Genomic DNA, 17,451 nt, shown 5'->3' with positions numbered 1-17,451 from the left:
TGGACTCAAATCAAGAAAATTGTTTGAAAGAAGTATGAAAATTATTTTTGAAGTGAACGCATTGAATAAATATTGAAAGTGTACAAATATTAAAAATGACCATAAATCATAATACTACATATCTCCTCAAATACCATATATCTTCTCTTGTTTTGCTTCTTCATATACTATAAGAAAATTAAATATTTGTGATTACATCCTTAATTAGAAGTCCAAGTGAGTTATAAGATGATCCACCTTCCTCCATAGCTACTCTACTCTTCTCCTTCATTTTTTTCCTCACTTCATTTTCTTCACTTTTTACCATCAACTTTAATAAACCACTTTCAATTTCTTGAGCACTTACTGTATCAACTTGATTATTTTTCCCTTCAAAATCAACAGCATAGTCCAATCTTATCTCTTCACCAAGTCCTAATTCTTTCACTAATAAAAATGCATTCATTTGTTGTTCAGCATAGAGTGGCCAAGTTGCAATTGGTACACCAAAATGTACACTTTCTAGTATTGAATTCCATCCACAATGGGACACAAATCCTCCTATTGATGGATGAGATAAAATTGTTACTTGTGGTGCCCATCCTATTATTTTTCCTCTTTCTTTTGTTCTCTCCAAGAATCCTTTTGGCAAAACTTCTTCATAGTCGCTGTAACTTGTTGGTATATCTACTTTTCCCTTTGGTGGAGATTTTCTTAAAGACCACAAGAACCTATTTAAAAATAACAATAAAACAAAATTAGGAATAGGTTTTCGAGGTATAAAAATCTATGTTGCTCAGATTTTTTTAAAATGACGATATGTACGTATTGGATTTTCCAAAAATAAAGTAGTTTTAGAGAATCCAACACATACGCGCACGACATAATATTAATTTGGAGAGTGTAGGTGAAAAAAACTTTCCTTTGAGATATATAAACAAGCCACTATACATATGAAAAAAAAGAAAAACTTATACCCTTAATCCCAATCAACAAAGTTAGTTGGTGTGAGATATGAATCCTTATTATCGTAAAGGCATAATACATAAATATGCCCTTTAACTTGATTTCAAATTACATTTATGTTCTTCAACTTTAGATGTGCACAAATAAACACTTAAACTTGTATAAAGTTGAACAAATAGACACGTATGTCCTACATGTCGTCCTACATGTCATTTTTTGTCCTACGTGGTATCCTACTTGTATTGTGCCATTTAGGACTCATGTGTTTATTTATTTAAAAGTTGGATAGTTAAAGTGTTTGTTTGTGCATTATGAAAGTTGAAAGTCAAAGTTAAAATTTGGAGCCAAGTTTAGGATCCAATATATGTATTATATGTTGTAAATTATGAGAGTTCGTTCTCTAAGGCTAGAACATAACATCTCTAGTTAATTATAAATAAACCTTTATCATATGTAGTACATCCATATATTATATGTATGCACACTATGTTACTTTCTCCGTTTAAATTTGTTTGCCTTATTTATTCTTTTATTCTGTAAGGGATAATGCACAAGTACTCCCTCAAACTATGTTCGAAATCTCAGAGGCACACTTATACTATACTAAGGTACTATTTCCCCCTGAACTTATTTTATTAATAATTTTCTATCCCTTTTCGACTTTCATGGCACTATCTTCTGGGCCAAAGGCTGATTGACTTTTTTTTTTCAAGTTGAAACCACGTAGGCTGAAAATGGATAGAAAATTACTTATAAAATAAGTTCAGGGGTAATAAGACTTTAATATAGTATAAGTGTGTCTCTGAGATTTCGGGAAAGAAGTCTTTCCTTTCCACTGGTTCTTGAAAGCTATCAATCCCCGCTTCTCCCTCTCGCATCGGTTCTGCATCAGATGATGAGCCCATGCGAAAACGGGTTGAGGGGTGCTTGTGCATTTTCCCTTCTTTTTTTTAACAACTCTTTAACTTCAAATTTTCACGTGACATGTTTAAAACTGTAAAATTAAAAGATATTTTGTTATATTCTACCTATTTATCGTTTAAGAAATACCACAAAATTGAAAAGTCTTTTCTATTTTTAATAAAAAAAACTCTGTGCTACATGTAAACCAGACAAGCAACTTGATGAAACTGGAGAGTAAAAAAAAAAATTACAACTAATAATACCTGTGACCGGAATGCTCCAGTGCAGTTGCTATTTCTTTGACCTGTTCTGCTTCAAAACTTCCCATACTACCAAAACACAAAAACACTACAGAGGAATCCTGTTGATCATCTAACCACTTAATAGTACTTTCAATCTCCAATGAATTATTTATAAAATGACCACTTTTTTCAAAACTAACCACTGGACCAACTGGATAAATTTTTGGAACCATCTTAGAATCCAAAAGAGCCTGAAGAGAAAACGATTCAAGCTCGAAAAAAGTATTAACAATAATCCCCTTAGTCTCTTTAAATCGACGAATTCCATCAAAAAACAATGTTGAAGCAAGTCTTGAATCTAACAAATGCTTAGGCAAAACTTTAGTAGGACAAAGATTTTTAAAACATGGGATTGATAATGCCTCGTTAGAGTTCATGTATCTGGACGTATCTGAATGTTGTTCATTTCTTAAAGTCTCAAAATGAAGACATAAGCCAAGAAAAGAAGCGTTTGACGCGAAGTAAATGTAACTAGGGACATTGAATTCGTTAGCTATATCAATCATCGATGTACAAAACATGTCAAGAACAAAACCATAACATGGACTTGTTTTACAAATGTTGTGAACATATTCACGTACGCGTGGTTTGTGACCATCGATGAAATCATAGAGGAATGTTTCATGGTTATTGAGGAATTGAGATGATGTTTTTTCGTCTAGGGTGATATCGATGAATTTTAAACGAGGTTGAGAAGTGAGTGATTGAATGAAATTTTTCACACCATAGTCTAAAGGAAGTTCCATGATGAGAAAAGAGATGGAAAAATTTTCATCTTTATTTAGAATTTGTTTTGCAAATTCAATAGCTGATACAATGTGCCCTAATCCTGCTAAAGGAATGAAAATTAATTCTTTCATGTTGACAGAGTTTTTTTTTTTGGTTAATTTATTTGTGGGTAAAGTATTTAGAGTTTATATAGATATATCATGATAGAAGAAGTGATCTTTTTTTTTACTAATTTGAAGTTTCAAACTTCATATTTAGGTAAGAAAAGTCTTTGGATAGTAACATTAGTATGATATGAATGTGAGAGGAAACTCATTATGAACCATAAAATGGTTATAAAGTAAAGGAATTCAATTTACAAATGATAATAAGAAATGGAGATAAAAGGATTTTTACGTTACTTACTTCGATGTCACGTTGTGTTTGATCAGATATGAAATTTTAAGGGGAGAGGTTTAGAGTTCAAGCTTTGAAAATAAAAATATTTAGTTGATAAAGAACGTTTTACTTTTGAGTAAAGTAAATTTACTTTGGCACAAATTTATTGATTAGGATGTGTACTAAATGACAATGTGTTCTTTAAACCTGGAAAGACAAGTATTAAGGTTATCTTTGACAAAGAAAACATGTAGACCTTTGTAATAATTAAATGTTATTATAGAGATTAGAGAATAATTATTATAGAGAGATCTGACTATAATAGGTGAAAATAGTTTCTGGCTTGATTTTATGTTGAAAACGTTAAGTAATCAATAATGTGTTAAAAAAATAGTCTGTTGTCTTTGTAGCTATAATTAATTGACAAGTTCAAATATTTTTCTTTTTACTTTTCTTACAAAGGACTTGTCCAAATTCTAGATGAATGTACTTTTTGAAGTTTCCTTTTGTCAAAATTTCCTACAAATTAAATTTCTATTGATAAGAAATATATATGAACTTAGCGTAAATTAGCGTAACTTTTACCCTAAAATTACGTTTTTCAAATGTTAATTAGATGAATTCTCCTTCACATAATTAAATGACAAGAGTTTTTGTGTCATAAAACTACACTTTTAAGAGTGACAATTGCTACCTTATAGTCAATAACTTAGCGTATCAAAAAAATTCCGAATCAATTACAATTAGTCATGAGTCAATCGAGAAAATAACAATTCCATGAAATTTTATAAAATACTATTTAGCCATAGAAAAATTGACTAGATTTACACCTATTAATATTGGATGCCCCAATTATATAAATTATAATTAGAATAGGAAAAATTACGCTAACAAAATAAATTTATATTAGTTAATTACTCATCATAGCTATACTTTGCTGTAATTATCACTCACGACTAACATTATACAGTAATTATGTGGGTTTGACTTCAAACTTGTATAACTAGTCCTGTTTGTATATGTATAATTCGCCAGAATATACAAATATACACATATGTATAATATACAATTATTTACCCTATATACATATACAGTTCACATCTCTCACTCTTTGCCCTCTCTCGCTCTCCTCTCTCTCCCAATCTCGCTTGCCCTATATACAAATATATATGTATAATATACAATTATATACAATTCACCTCTCTGCCCTCTCTCGCTTGCCTCTCTCCTCCCTCTCCCAATCTCTCTTGTCATATATACAAGTACATATTGTAATATACAATTATCTAACCAATATATATACAATCCACTTTTCTCCCACTCTTTTCCCCCTTTCTCTCCCGGTCTTGCTCACTCCTCTCCTTCATATAACATGTAGCTTCAAATTGTTATTATCAAACTATAGTTATAGAGAGTAATTAATTATTTTTAAGTGATTATATGTGAAAGTTTCCTGTTAGAATACCATGTACAATTTAATTTTGTTTATATGATGTTTAACAATTTATAAAATGTTTTTATTCTTAAATGAAATAAAAAAATTTGTCTTTTATTATTAAGCCGAGTTTTGTCATTTTAGTGTTTTAGTTTATGTAGTGCTAATAATCAACTTATTACTTATGTGGAAATAATAATAATAATAATAATAATAATAATAATAATAATAATAATAATAATAATAATATCGAGATTATAATATCATATCTCTTTGATATACCCCTACCAAATGACTCCTAAATTTTTCAATAAATGCTTATGAACTTTTGCATTTACATTAACTTACCACTTTTTATTTATTTCCATCAAAATAAAAAATTTACAGATAAGAAAGGGATGATAAATAATGGTCAGAGATTATAATTATTTATTAAATAGTAAACATAATTGTTAATGACAAATTTATCTCAACATCATAACCAATTGTATGAATGGAGAATCCAATTTAATTAAACTTTAGTCCATAATTAATTAATTCATTAATAAAGTCATTAGTCAATGTTCTTCTCTCATTGACTGTATCTGTTAAGTAATAAATGCTCAATGAATTTTTCTTATTTAAATACTCTTATTGTATGTGTGATATCTTCAATTAGGGAGGCTTTTGGCAGATTGAGGAGGTGATCTTCAAGTTTTTCTCATTGTAAGTATGTTAATTTTAGATGAGTTTTTTTTCCGTTTAATCATTTCATATGTATTTGTAATTTACTGACACATTTTTAGAGCGCTCGAATTAAATTTTCTTGTTTAGGATATAATTTGAAAGCTAAATTTCATCTTTCTTAATTCTTACCACACTCTATGAAATGTCGAGATCTTATGATTAACCTCTAGATCTATCTCGTGATAATAGGTATATTCTTTAAAATTTTAATTTGTTTAATAAAGGTGGAAGAGTTTGTTATTCGTAGAGACTATTCACTTTTCTCTTTTATAGAGATTGCCTTTCTTTTCTTGCCTAAATCTTAGATCTAGCTCATGTTTCTCGTCTCATTTAGTAGCGATACCAAATAATCTGACTATTTTACATAATGCTCATCAGTAAATACTAGTCACATTTTAATTTGCATGCTCCTTTTTTTCTCTCTTTGTTGTTTTATCATATCGCACAACTAGTTATATGTATATATATATAAATAAAATCAAATGTAGTATATAAATATTCTCAAGTTAGAAATGTCATCACGAAACTTGCAAGCACCTACCTTCATAAATCACAAGGGGTAGATATAGAGAAAATCACAACAAATTTCATGTTGCTGAGCTGGCTCTTACTTAAAGCATTTTTTTTAATAAAAAAAAGTACTATTATACCCCTTTTTTTTTATTTAATAAAAGTCAGATATCTCCAAAACTTAGAATAGTAACCAACATGTTATCATAGAAAATATTCTTAGAATATAATCTTCATTAATTCATAGTTGAACTAGACAAAGATGATATGCTTATTTTTTTTTAAAAAATAAATAGATGGAGTGATCCATATCTCAATTAAAGATAATATTTAAATTAAGTAATTAATTAATTGGAGTGAAACCAGAAAGCAGGTGAGATTTGGAAAGAATAATAAATAAAATAAAATAAAACAAATGAAATGAATAATCAAATCAAAGTTGGAGATTGCTGACTCACCAACAAACAGTCAACACTTCACCAGCCACTTTCTGGGTCCCACGTCACTACTATTTGCAACGTAAATTCTTGAAAATTCTATAAATTATCTGTCGAGATATCGAAATGAATTTAAAATTTTAATTACGTTAAAATATTAGCTTAGGGTTCAACGATCTTTAAAATTATGGATTTAATAATGAGTATATGTTTTGGAGTTTATATATTGTTAAAGCTATATCAATTTAAATTTGATTAAATTGTATTGTTAAAACTATATTAACCATTGATCATCTAATATTCGAAATTTATTGATTATTTTAATTTAAATTTTAAATCTGAAAATCCGTTTAGCTTGTGTAAAATTATCTTTTTATTAATATTAATTATTATCCTACTACATGTATGCATGCTTATGCTTGAAGCTGTAAATTAGTTTACCAACTCCAAGTTCATGAATATTTTTATTTTAATTATTGTATCTTATAGTAGGTGTGGAATGTTTTTTTGTTTAATTTGATGTTAACTAGTAGTTAATTAATATGACATCTTAATGGATTACTTCATTTAACATATTCAAACTACATTACACCTTTTATTTTTTTTAATTATACATATGTGATTTTTTGTAATATGTTTACTTGATTCTAAAAATTTAATTTTTGAATAAAAAACAAAGAAGTTGATCCCAAAAGTGATTTTTCTTTCTGCATTTGGCAAGAGTCAACTATTTCATGCTCTTAATCATGTTGCATTATTCTTAATATTTTGAAATTTCTAAAAAGAAACAACTTTTCAATTTAGAGCAACCTTCATGTTGGGTAATAATTGTTGATAACTCATAAATATCACTATTTCAATCATGAAATATCTTGATATATCAAGAATATCTTTTTCAAATTAAATTTTTCGGCAAAAATTTAAATTAATATTTTAAAAATTTTAAATAAATATTCAGTTTTAAGATGATGTTTCTCCTTTCAAGCGCAATATAATATTATCACATTTGTTTCATCTCTCAATACTCACCGTTCTGTGGACGAAACGCTGACATAATATAATAATATAAGTTATTATATTATATTACATAAGAACTCACATATAGATTTTCTATTAAGGGAATTAAAACAAGAACCAAAAAGTGCAAATATCAACTCTTATACCAACATGTATTTTACATTAACTAACTAGATTTAAAACAAATATCGGACACATATTAAAAAATTAATTTGAAAAAATGATTTTTCAATTTCAGTTTTCATTTTAAAAGTGAAATTCCATTTTTACCCTTTTTCACCTACTATTTAATTTTCATTTTCTTTTAGAATTTTCTAGTTATGGTGTTTTCCTTCTTCCTTCCTTCTTTTTAGTATAACAAGATTAATGGAGTCAACAATTTACAGACGAAACATCTGGTCAAAAGTCAAACCTTTTCTCTTTCACTTTCCTTCTCCCGTCATCTACTTCTGACCAAAACCCCTCTACCTATCCCCAAACCTTATACCCCTCATTTTCTCAAATGGGTATTTCTTAAAATTTCCATTTTTTGTACTTTTTTTCAGCTCAAAAAACCAACCAGAAAGGCTCAAGCTACGACGTTTTTGAGCTGATGGATGAAGAATTCGAGAGGAAGAGGATTGAAGTTAAGGCTATGGAAGCTTTGGGCTGTGGGTTTGATTTTGCTAGCGATTTCAGGTTGAAGTTCGTAAAAAGATGTCCAAACGGGGGTAGATTGGTAATTTTGGATGAGAGTAATAGACGGAACGTCGTCATCCCCGGCGGCGTTACAATTCCCGATGTATCTGAAAATATCCGATGTGATAAAGGGGACCACATTCGTTTCAAGTCTGATGTTCTCGAATTTAATCAGGTTTCCATTTTTAATCTCCCTTTTAATGATTCTTTGCTTGGTTTAATTTTTTTTATTGTTTGATTATATGCATAATTTTAGATTCATGAAGTTGGTATGTGAATGAATTTTGTAGTTTTAACTGAATTTTTAGTTAAAGATCAAATTTTTAGATGATGTTCTAAAGTTTAGTGTTTGTATTTGATAAAGTTCAAATTTTTAGACAAGTTCTATGAATTTTGTTCTAGTTAATTAAGATGAAATTAACCACTCATAAAGTTGACTTAGAGAGCGTGTAAAAGACGAGAAGTGGCATTAGGTGTTCTTTTAAATCTGTTTTCAAGTCTTGGTGGTAAGAGTTACGTGGCATAGGAGGAAGGTACTATAAGGATTTAGTTGAGGTATGCTGAAGCTGGCTTAGGACAACTCGATTGTCAAAAACAAATAGTAGTAGAAGTTGTTCTAATGACCATTGTGAATTGATTGTTATAAAAAGCATAGTATAATCAATTCCAACTTGTTTGGGATTGAGGTGCCGGTATTGTTGTAACTACATAACTCTTTTTGGGTGTAATTTCTATTTGATGGCCAATACAAATTAGGGAAGTTGTTACATCTTACTGATTAGTTTTGTCAAGGTTTTAGAATGATTACTCCTCTCATTCTATTTTATATGATGAACTTTCTCGGTTGGTCTATTTTTTTTTTGAAAAAGATATCTTTTTATATATTATTGACAAAGTGATCTTTAGAGTTGTATTTTTGTCGAGCGTGTTATTGGCTGTCTCATTAGCTCCAAATTTTCCCTAAATTCATTGCAGATGTCAGAATTGCTAAATCAAAAATCATCAATACATGGAAAGGTTCCATCAGGCTATCTAAATGCCATTTTTGATTTAAGTGGAGCCTGGTTGAATGATTCAGCAGATGCTAAGTACCTCGCGTTTGATGGTTATTTTGTCTCGTTATACTATTTGCACCTGACAGCATCCCCATTAGTACTCCATGACCAAGTGAAGAAAGCTGTTCCACCGCATTGGGATCCAGCATCCTTATCCAGGTAGCTTCTCCATTCCACTCTGTACTCTCTTTGCTTAATCGGATGACTAGCTGTTTGTTAGTTCTAACTGGCTAAGCACAATTTCTTAAAATATCATCGCAATGCCTTTGAGGAGACTGTTAACTGATGCATTTGTGGATCCCTTTTAGTTTTTGGATTAAGTACTGGTGCGTTCAAGGATAGCCAACCCCAACTTTCTTGAAGCATAAGTGTAATTGTTGTTGTACTGATTAATTTAAGGATCTTCAGTTCGTCATTCAAAATCTGCAAAACTCCATGATTAACTTGTCTCAGAGTAGGTAACTACAACATACCTAGTGTAATCCCACAACATCAGGGTCCATTGGAAACAACCTCTCTACCTCTACGAGGTAGGGGTAAAGTCCGCGCACACTCTCTACCCTCCCCAGGCCCCACCCTACTTGTGGGATTACACGGGGTATGTTGTTGTTGGTGAATGAGTTTATGCGACTGTATGGTAGTGTTTGGAGATGCATTTGTGTTTTCGTATGGTTGTCTTATTTCTTATGACTTCTAATCTGACAATCCTAAGCAGATTTATTCAGGCTTATGGGACACACATAATTGTGGGTATGGGTGTTGGAGGCCAGGACCTACTTTGTGTTAAGCAGAAACCATCTTCAACAGTTCCTCCTGCTGAGCTAAAAGCACACTTGGATGACCTCGGAGATTGTCTCTTTTCTGATGAAGCAAGCCCTCTGCCTGAGTGGAAGGCAAAAGAGGGTAAAAAGAAGGTATTTTACACTCTCTAAGCAATGAAGATGCCTCAGTCCCAAACAAGCTGGGGGTGTCTATAATATATGAACCCTTGCTATTCCATTTTACATTCAGTTAAATAGGCACTTGATTTATGTTTGGGTATGTTCTGATATTTATGCACATAACTGGGGTCAATCATATCTGAATGGATTCTTATTTTAAATCTATAGGTCCCCGAGGTATTCAATCGCATGTTGCAGTCGCATACCATGCAATTTACTAGCATAACAGAGACATCAAGCAAGGATGTAAGTCACTCTCTGATTTTTTGTGTTCTGAAATGGAAGAAGTGGTAGACATGGTTAGTTATTAACGAATAATGTGGAGCAGGGTCTCACTATAATTTGGTCAAAAAGAGGTGGTGATGTGTTTGCACAAAGCCACTCGAAGTGGCTTCAGACTGTGGCTGCTTACCCTGATGGCATACTCTTCAAACTTGTACCGATTACTTCGCTCTTAACAGGAATACCAGGAAGCGGTTATCTCAGCCATGCAATAAATTTATATCTACGCTGTAAGTATTTCATAGTCTTTTATAGATGAGAAACATATTTTCCATCCATTAATTGTGTATAATCAGATAAAAAGGTGCATTGCTGCCTCTCTTTTATATAAAAAAATAAGTATTGTGTTTGTGTGAATTCCTCCTCATCAATTCCTTGATGAGATCTTTTGTGTGAATACAAAGTTACCTATTTAAAAAAATAATAATAATAAGTTGCGTGTTTCCGATACTGTTGCAGATATTATTTTAATTAGGTTTTAGGGATTTCTATAGTGTTCCAAAATGTAAAACCGACGAAATTAGATTAACCTACAACAATATCAAATTTGGTCATGCAAGTCCAAATTAGAGATTTTAAAGATTTCAAGAATTTGTTTTGGCTAATTTTTGTTAATGAATGTTAATGTAGCCGAATACATTTTTTGCTATCATATCTCTATGAGGGTCTAGTGTTTATCACCTTTTTTTACATCTTGACCATTTATTTGTAAACTAGTAGTTCTACTCACTGTGGCTTTATCTACCCTGCAGTATTTTACTGTGACTAAAACAAGGCTATCTTCTGATATGGTTCAATTGAAATTTACAAAGTGCATATATTCTGAGGCTGTTTCTTTTTCTTGTCTTGTGATCATTTTTCTTTGACATTCTCTTGAACTCCTCCGCATATTTACTTACCTTGACAAGAAATAATTATCCGTACAGAAGAATGTGAGGAACTTGTTTTCTTAATAAGTTCTAGTATTTAGCATATTTCATAAAATCGGCGTATTTTTCTTATCTATCAGCTTTTTCTTCTTCATTTTTCTGTTCAAGAAAGACGATGGTAGTTTTATCCGCGATTTGTTTCATTCTCAGATAAGCCTGCTCTAGAGGATTTACAGTGTTTCCTCGAGTTTCAAGTTCCTAGCCAGTGGGCGCCATTGTTCTGCGAGCTGCCTCTTAGCCATCAAAGAAAAGTGGCATCTTGCCCTGCATTGCAGTTCTGTTTATTCGGCCCAAAGCTTTGTGTGAGACCTACCCAGGTACTTCTTTGGTGTTTCTTTCTTAGCAAAAGGACCGCTGCTTTATTACAAAAATAATAAAAGTTGAAACTATATGTGCTTCATTCCAATGAGGTATTGGTCTTGCCATGGCTTCTAATGCACTAGTATTGATGTTCATGATGACACCTAATCGATATGTTCTTCTTATATGTAGGTTACAAGTGGTCAAAAACCCGTCATTGGTTTGCGCTTGTATTTAGAAGGGAAGAAATGCAACCACTTAGCCATACATGTACAACATCTTTCTAGTTTACCAAACATTATGGCATCTAAGTCTGTTAATAACCTAACCTTATGCAAGCCATGTCAATGGCGAGGCTCCGATGATTATGAATCTAGCGACCAATTCTTAGATCCTGTCAGATGGCCGAGATATTCCAACGTGTGCTCATCTGTAGTTAAGCATGATCCAAGCTGGATGCAGGGCGAAACGAGTGGCGTCTTTGTGGTAACTGGTGCACACCTTGTCAGCAAAGGGAAGTGGCCTAAGACAGTGCTTCACCTGCGTCTACTTTTCACCTATCTTCCTAACTGCACAATACGAAAGACAGAGTGGGCAGCTACACCAGAGGGTACTCATAGGTCAAGTTTCTTAACAAATCTCAGCACAACTTTTACTTTCACTCAGCGGACAAAGACAGATGCTGCACCAAAGCAGCTTCCTGCTGCTCTTAACTCGGGCGTATATCCAGACGGACCTCCAGTACCAGTTCGATCAACAAAGCTGCTCAAGTATGTAGATACGGCTGAGATTGCACGAGGGCCATACGACACTCCTGGACATTGGTTGGTAACTGCTGCTAAGCTTGTTACAGAAGGTGGGAAGATAGGTTTGCATGTGAAGTTTGCTCTATTAGATTTCTTACACGAATCATAATTTCTTGTGTGTACATATTCTGAGGTAGCCTTGTCCTTTTCTTTATATCATTTTTATTCAGTTACATTTAGTCTTATCAGCTTCCAATATCTTGATGATATATCATATTGTTTAATTTATCCAAGAAATGGCCAACAGGGGAGGAAAATGTTATAGTATTGTACAGAAGAATTTAGTGGAAGAATCGATTTATTTTTTGTTCTTTCCACCTTTTCAATTGTTTATTTCAGTTTAGTTCTATGATTTCTGAGTATCCTTTCCTATTTGATCCCTTTGTATTACATATTAGAAGTTTGCGATTGGTTCTATTCATCGAAAAGAATCCATCAATGCATTCCTTTCATATCACCTGGTAAGAAAGATCTCGTTTATTTACAAATTTCTAGATTATGTATGACTTTATTGTTACAATGGAAAAGTTCAGTGATCACACGTGAAATTAACTCATATTTTGTATATAATGTAGTAATAAACTCGATCAACTTACATACGTCCTCTCTTATAGGATACAAAGAATGAATAATAAACCAAATAATACATATAATCAAAGACAGGAAATGTCAAATCTACATAAATAAGAGTCATAATAAAGCCAACAGCTACAACAGCTATAATAAGCCACCAAACATCTTTGTTCAAGAATATATTCTCAAGGTTGAGTGCTTGAAGGCAGGCTACTATTGTAAATGCTGTGGCATAAAAGATTGAAATAATAGCAATTATAATCTTTATAGGCAATGAAATGTAGAAATCACTGCTATAAAATTTGCAAAGAAGAAATGATAAGAGTGTACCCATAGTGAATACTGAACTAAAAAGTGCTGCACCTAAGTAAAACATCAACATCCATAGTTCTTGTTGAACTTTGTCTAGGAGAATAGGTAGGCCAGTTTTCTCTTCAAAACCTCCGGGGACTGTGAAAATCGCGGCAAAGTTGATGGTACAAAGGAGTGTAGAAAGTACTAGTGTAGAATTTGATAGGTTTCTAACTGCTGTCTCTGCTTCTTTTCGTACGTGTAAGTGGTTTTTCTCGAACATCTCTTCTGCTTTAAAGCCTTTTAAGTTTTTAACATCCCAAAGGCGCGGATGCATGTTGTATTTTATATACTGTAAGAACAAATGTAAGTAAGGAATTAGCAAGACATGATTGATTGTGTATTTTTGTTGGGAGTTGCATCAAGTGAAAATGTAAGTATTTAAAGTCAATTTAGGACTTTTGGCCAAGTTAGACCTAGCCCATTTTGATGGTTTGTTGATGAAACTATTTAGTTTGTTGATGGTTGTATGATGCTAGCTGGTGGTGGATACTAGAGGTAAAGGTAGTTGATGGTGGTAACTCATGAAGACAGAGAAATGGTCGATAGTAGAGATGATTGTTCGTAGTATAGGTGATAGTTGTCAACAATAGTCGTTCTGTTGTTTAGCTTGTTGGTAGTTTAGGTGATCAACACTGGTGGTTGTGTGGTGGTGGCTGGTGGTGAATATGGTTGGTACTTGGTTGCAGTAGCCTGGTGATGTAGGTAGTCATCGATGGTGCTAGTTAATGTGGTGGCTATATAGTGGAGGTGAATCGCGATGATAGTGGATATACTAAACTACTAATTGTAAACTGTCACTTCACAACGAAACCTCTCTTAATAAGATTTCGCTCAAGATCTTAATGAATCAGACCTATTCAAAACATATACTAACCGATACTCAAAAAAAAAAAAAAAAGTTGAAGAAACTTACCTTGAACCAAAGTACTCCCCACATCATCATTAACACAGACATCACACACCATACACTTTCAATATGTTCTGTAGTTGATGTAAAAAATGGTGTCCCAACATGTGCTGCATAATGCAAAATTGTATTCCCATTTTCATCAATATCAGCCAACATCCTGTTTTGACTAGCCACTTTTTTGAGCAAATAATCAAACAAAAATCTGTTTTTATGTTCTGCTGCTATATGCAATATATTCTTCTTTTTTTCATCCAATGTCTCCACAAGTTCAGGGTATTTTTGCAAAATTTCCACCACTAACTCATCAATTTTATGTTTTGATGCTTGTATTAGTGGATTTGGCACAATGTGATCAGTAATACTATAGCTCCAATCATACTTTTCTAGCAACACTTTTGCTAATATTAGTGCAAGAATATGCTTTTGCTTTGCTTCATCAATAGCTTGTAACCAGGAATTACCTAGAGAAACAAACATACAATCTAGAAATTCATTTCAACCAATTGAACGTGCAACTTGTAAAGTAATGGTGAGTGGTACCTAATAGAGACTTGGTAAACGGCAACCTCTCAACGCAGACAACCTTAGTCCCAGCTTGTGTCTGGTTATCACTAAGTTTTGATTCTTTATATCGCGGTGAAATACCTGCTAACACATAAGAGAGTAAAATTCTGTTACGTAAGTGTGACAGACATGTTTCCGCGACTTTAATTAGTAGAGCTTACAAGAATAGATGATGGTTTCAATCATTTGAACAGGAACAGAAGGTGTTTTGCCTATTTCTGCAAATAAGTAGTTGGATCCACTCCTGAATGACAATCTTTTTGTAGACAACATATCCAAAGCAGTCATACGATCATTATCGCGATCATTAACAAGTTCAGGATACATATTCACTATATAAATTGCTAGTTCTGCATGACATTAAACAAAAAAAAAATTACTGTATTGCCAAAAACCAAATAAAGAGATAACGCTTGCCCGTTTAATTGACCATACATGGTGTGAATCTGAATTAGTCAGGGCCCTAATGCGAGTACCGTAAGTCCAATGTAAACCTTACCATAACAGTCATGGAATACTGTTGCATGAAGGACAGTTTTCCCATCATTCCTCTTCATTGTGAGCTTATTGAAATCACAATTGGCCAAAATAGTAAATACATCTTTCTCCCCACTTGCAGCTGCAACATAAAGTGGGGTCTCTCCCAAATTGTTTTGCACATAAACTAAGTCCTTCTCAATTCTCAAAATCCTCTCCACCATATCTTTTTTACCTGTCGTTGAAAACATAATTAAGTAAATACACGTGTCTTCTCAAGCGTGCTTGGCTGATAAAAAAAGAATCAAGTTAGCATGTGTAACTAAGTAAATAAAAGTGTTCTCTCTGACAGTTTAAACTTTTAAATGAGACAGTCACACATTTCAACATTACCAAATCTACGTCACACATTTCAACATTACCAAATCTAGCAGCTTCGTGCAACGGTGTATCTCCACTATTGTTCCTAGTTTCGAGATCTTGAACACTCAAATTAGGTTCAAGAATTTCGAAACCAGCCACATTGCCATTAACAGCAAGGAAGTGAAGGATGGTGTCACCCCGATTATCAATCGGGGAGACACCTTCTTCTTTCCAAAAATCGCGTAAAACCTGGAGAGATTGCAGTACTCCTGATGATGATGATGATGCAGCTTTGTAAGCTGCTGATCTACATCTTGCTTTAGTACTGAAGTTGTTCTGCATTTTGCTTTCCCTTATTTTTGTGTTCTTTTGAGTATATTTTGTGATGAATGAGATTTTATTCAGCAAATTAAAAGTTGTTAAGGCTTGGTTACTAATTGGAATAACAAAAAGAAAAAAGCTAATGTACAAATCACTTGTCTTTGATTGCTTTTTCTGATTTAAATTATATTCCTTTGTGGAAATTTTACAAAAAACAGTACTACTACTTAATAACAACTTTATTCATTATGTTCCAGTATATTTGTCCATGATGATTCTTATTATTGCTTCATATCCAAGGAATGAAAAATTCTACTCCGTATAATTTCACTTTTCTTGCAAAACATATTTTGATAAAAAATGATAGACTTATTGTTGTTCGAATAACTTCATCTTCATAAGGACATGACCCTAGATAGGAAGGTATGGAGGTCGATAATTAATGTAGAACGTTTGGAAATAGCTACTCGAGTGTGGTCTCCATATCCTCTTTTCCTTATTAATTACTCCCTTTGTTTCGTAAAGGATGACCTAGTTTGACTTCGAACGGAGTTTAAAAAAGGAAAAAGACTTTTTAATCTCGTGGTTCTAAATTAAATTTAATGTTATGTCGAATGTATAAATATGCCCTTTAATCTTGTGCTCGTAAACATGCCATGTAAAAAGTTAAAGTGTTGCCAAAAAAGGAAAGGGATCATCCTTTTTGAAACACACACAAAAAAAATAGGAACATTCTTTTTTAAACGAAGGAAGTAGAACATAGTTGATAGTAGTATTATGTTTTTTACTCTTCAATATGTTTTACGTGCTTTATTTTGCCTAGTATCTTTATATTTCTGTGTCATTTTTTTCTTCTTATAATCACTCATCGATAAACTTCTCTTTTCAGCCAAAGATCTATCGGAAATTGCTTCTCAACTCCACAAGGATTTATATACATTTTATACTCCACAGACCTCACTTATTGAATTACATTGAATATGTTATATCTATTGTTGACACCCGATTTCGAACCTCCATAATATAGATTAATCATCGAACTTCTTCAATTTTAAACGATTTAAAATAAATATTTTTATAAAGTTTCAAAAATAGTTTACAAGTTATTTTAAATAGTTTTGTTACTTTTTATAATTTTTAAATTAATATATATGTATTAGATAATTATGTCTATTTTTACAAATATTCAAAAATCGTCTCAAAAGATTTTAATTTTACTTAAATAGTTGGTTATTACTTATATTTTTAAGTAATTAATTTATAATTAAGTTAATTTTGTTAAAATTAAAAAGTTCATTAATTAATTATATTATATTACTATGTAGGCTAATTGTCTAAAATTAACTCAATCATGAGGCCATCCATTCATTTATATTTGGGCCAATTTCCTTCATTCCAACGGCAGCCCATTAACAATAGAAACGAGAAGCCCAGTCCATAAACCCATTACAATGTTTCTTCTTCACCTAGCGATCCATTACTAAAAATTTTGTGAATCAATTATAGCATCAACTAA

At 32.1% G+C, this 17,451-nt stretch overlaps 3 protein-coding genes across 6 annotated transcripts; 1 reads left to right on the top strand and 2 right to left on the bottom strand.

Annotated features, from left to right (window-relative positions):
* Positions 1-44: 44 nt before the first annotated feature.
* LOC101265369 (anthocyanidin 3-O-glucosyltransferase 2-like) lies at positions 45-3,307 on the bottom strand. Its single transcript, XM_004247965.5, has 2 exons — positions 2,112-3,307; positions 45-710 (listed from the first exon to the last, which is right to left on the bottom strand). Exons 1-2 carry the CDS (start codon positions 3,008-3,010, stop codon positions 179-181), a joined length of 1,431 nt encoding a protein of 476 aa, XP_004248013.1. The 5' UTR covers positions 3,011-3,307; the 3' UTR covers positions 45-178.
* Positions 3,308-7,508: 4,201 nt separating this feature from the next.
* On the top strand, positions 7,509-12,725 carry LOC101264464 (MACPF domain-containing protein At4g24290). The gene is made up of 7 exons (XM_019215601.3): positions 7,509-8,235; positions 9,036-9,274; positions 9,831-10,029; positions 10,225-10,302; positions 10,385-10,568; positions 11,418-11,584; positions 11,760-12,725. Exons 1-7 carry the CDS (start codon positions 7,975-7,977, stop codon positions 12,480-12,482), a joined length of 1,851 nt encoding a protein of 616 aa, XP_019071146.1. The 5' UTR covers positions 7,509-7,974; the 3' UTR covers positions 12,483-12,725.
* Positions 12,726-12,912: 187 nt separating this feature from the next.
* Positions 12,913-16,061, bottom strand: LOC101265964 (protein ACCELERATED CELL DEATH 6-like). Of its 4 annotated transcripts, none has more exons than XM_069288877.1 (7): positions 15,674-16,061; positions 15,274-15,486; positions 14,936-15,124; positions 14,751-14,858; positions 14,214-14,671; positions 13,277-13,589; positions 12,913-13,171 (listed from the first exon to the last, which is right to left on the bottom strand). In XM_069288877.1, the coding sequence occupies exons 1-7, from the start codon at positions 15,954-15,956 to the stop codon at positions 12,966-12,968; spliced, it is 1,770 nt and encodes a 589-aa protein (XP_069144978.1). In that variant the 5' UTR covers positions 15,957-16,061; the 3' UTR covers positions 12,913-12,965. The 4 variants fall into 4 exon arrangements, with proteins under 4 accessions (XP_069144978.1, XP_010326939.1, XP_069144977.1 ...); XM_010328637.3 differs by having other exon boundaries at positions 14,751-14,855; positions 15,674-16,060; XM_069288876.1 differs by having other exon boundaries at positions 12,913-13,589.
* Between the last annotated feature and the right edge of the window lie 1,390 nt (positions 16,062-17,451).

The sequence above is a fragment of the Solanum lycopersicum genome, chromosome 9 (assembly GCF_036512215.1).
Source record: "Solanum lycopersicum chromosome 9, SLM_r2.1".
NCBI classification, from domain to species: Eukaryota; Viridiplantae; Streptophyta; class Magnoliopsida; order Solanales; family Solanaceae; genus Solanum; species Solanum lycopersicum.
The sequence above is the reverse complement of the archived record's forward strand: the minus strand, read 5'-3'. Positions and strand labels throughout refer to the sequence as shown.

Excerpts from the sequence above, each read along its gene's own strand:
- LOC101265369 (XM_004247965.5), bottom strand. The coding sequence starts at position 3,010 with ATGAAAGAATTAATTTTCATTCCTTTAGCAGGATTAGGGCACATTGTA. Across the intron at positions 711-2,111 it reads CTGGAGCATTCCGGTCACAG|GTTCTTGTGGTCTTTAAGAA; the intron begins GTATTATTAGTT and ends ATTTTTAAATAG.
- LOC101264464 (XM_019215601.3), top strand. The coding sequence starts at position 7,975 with ATGGATGAAGAATTCGAGAGGAAGAGGATTGAAGTTAAGGCTATGGAA. Across the intron at positions 10,569-11,417 it reads AATAAATTTATATCTACGCT|ATAAGCCTGCTCTAGAGGAT; the intron begins GTAAGTATTTCA and ends TTTCATTCTCAG. Across the intron at positions 11,585-11,759 it reads TTTGTGTGAGACCTACCCAG|GTTACAAGTGGTCAAAAACC; the intron begins GTACTTCTTTGG and ends TCTTATATGTAG.
- LOC101265964 (XM_069288876.1), bottom strand. The coding sequence starts at position 15,956 with ATGCAGAACAACTTCAGTACTAAAGCAAGATGTAGATCAGCAGCTTAC. Across the intron at positions 14,859-14,935 it reads TGAAACCATCATCTATTCTT|CAGGTATTTCACCGCGATAT; the intron begins GTAAGCTCTACT and ends CTTATGTGTTAG. Across the intron at positions 13,590-14,213 it reads GGGGAGTACTTTGGTTCAAG|TATATAAAATACAACATGCA; the intron begins GTAAGTTTCTTC and ends TTGTTCTTACAG.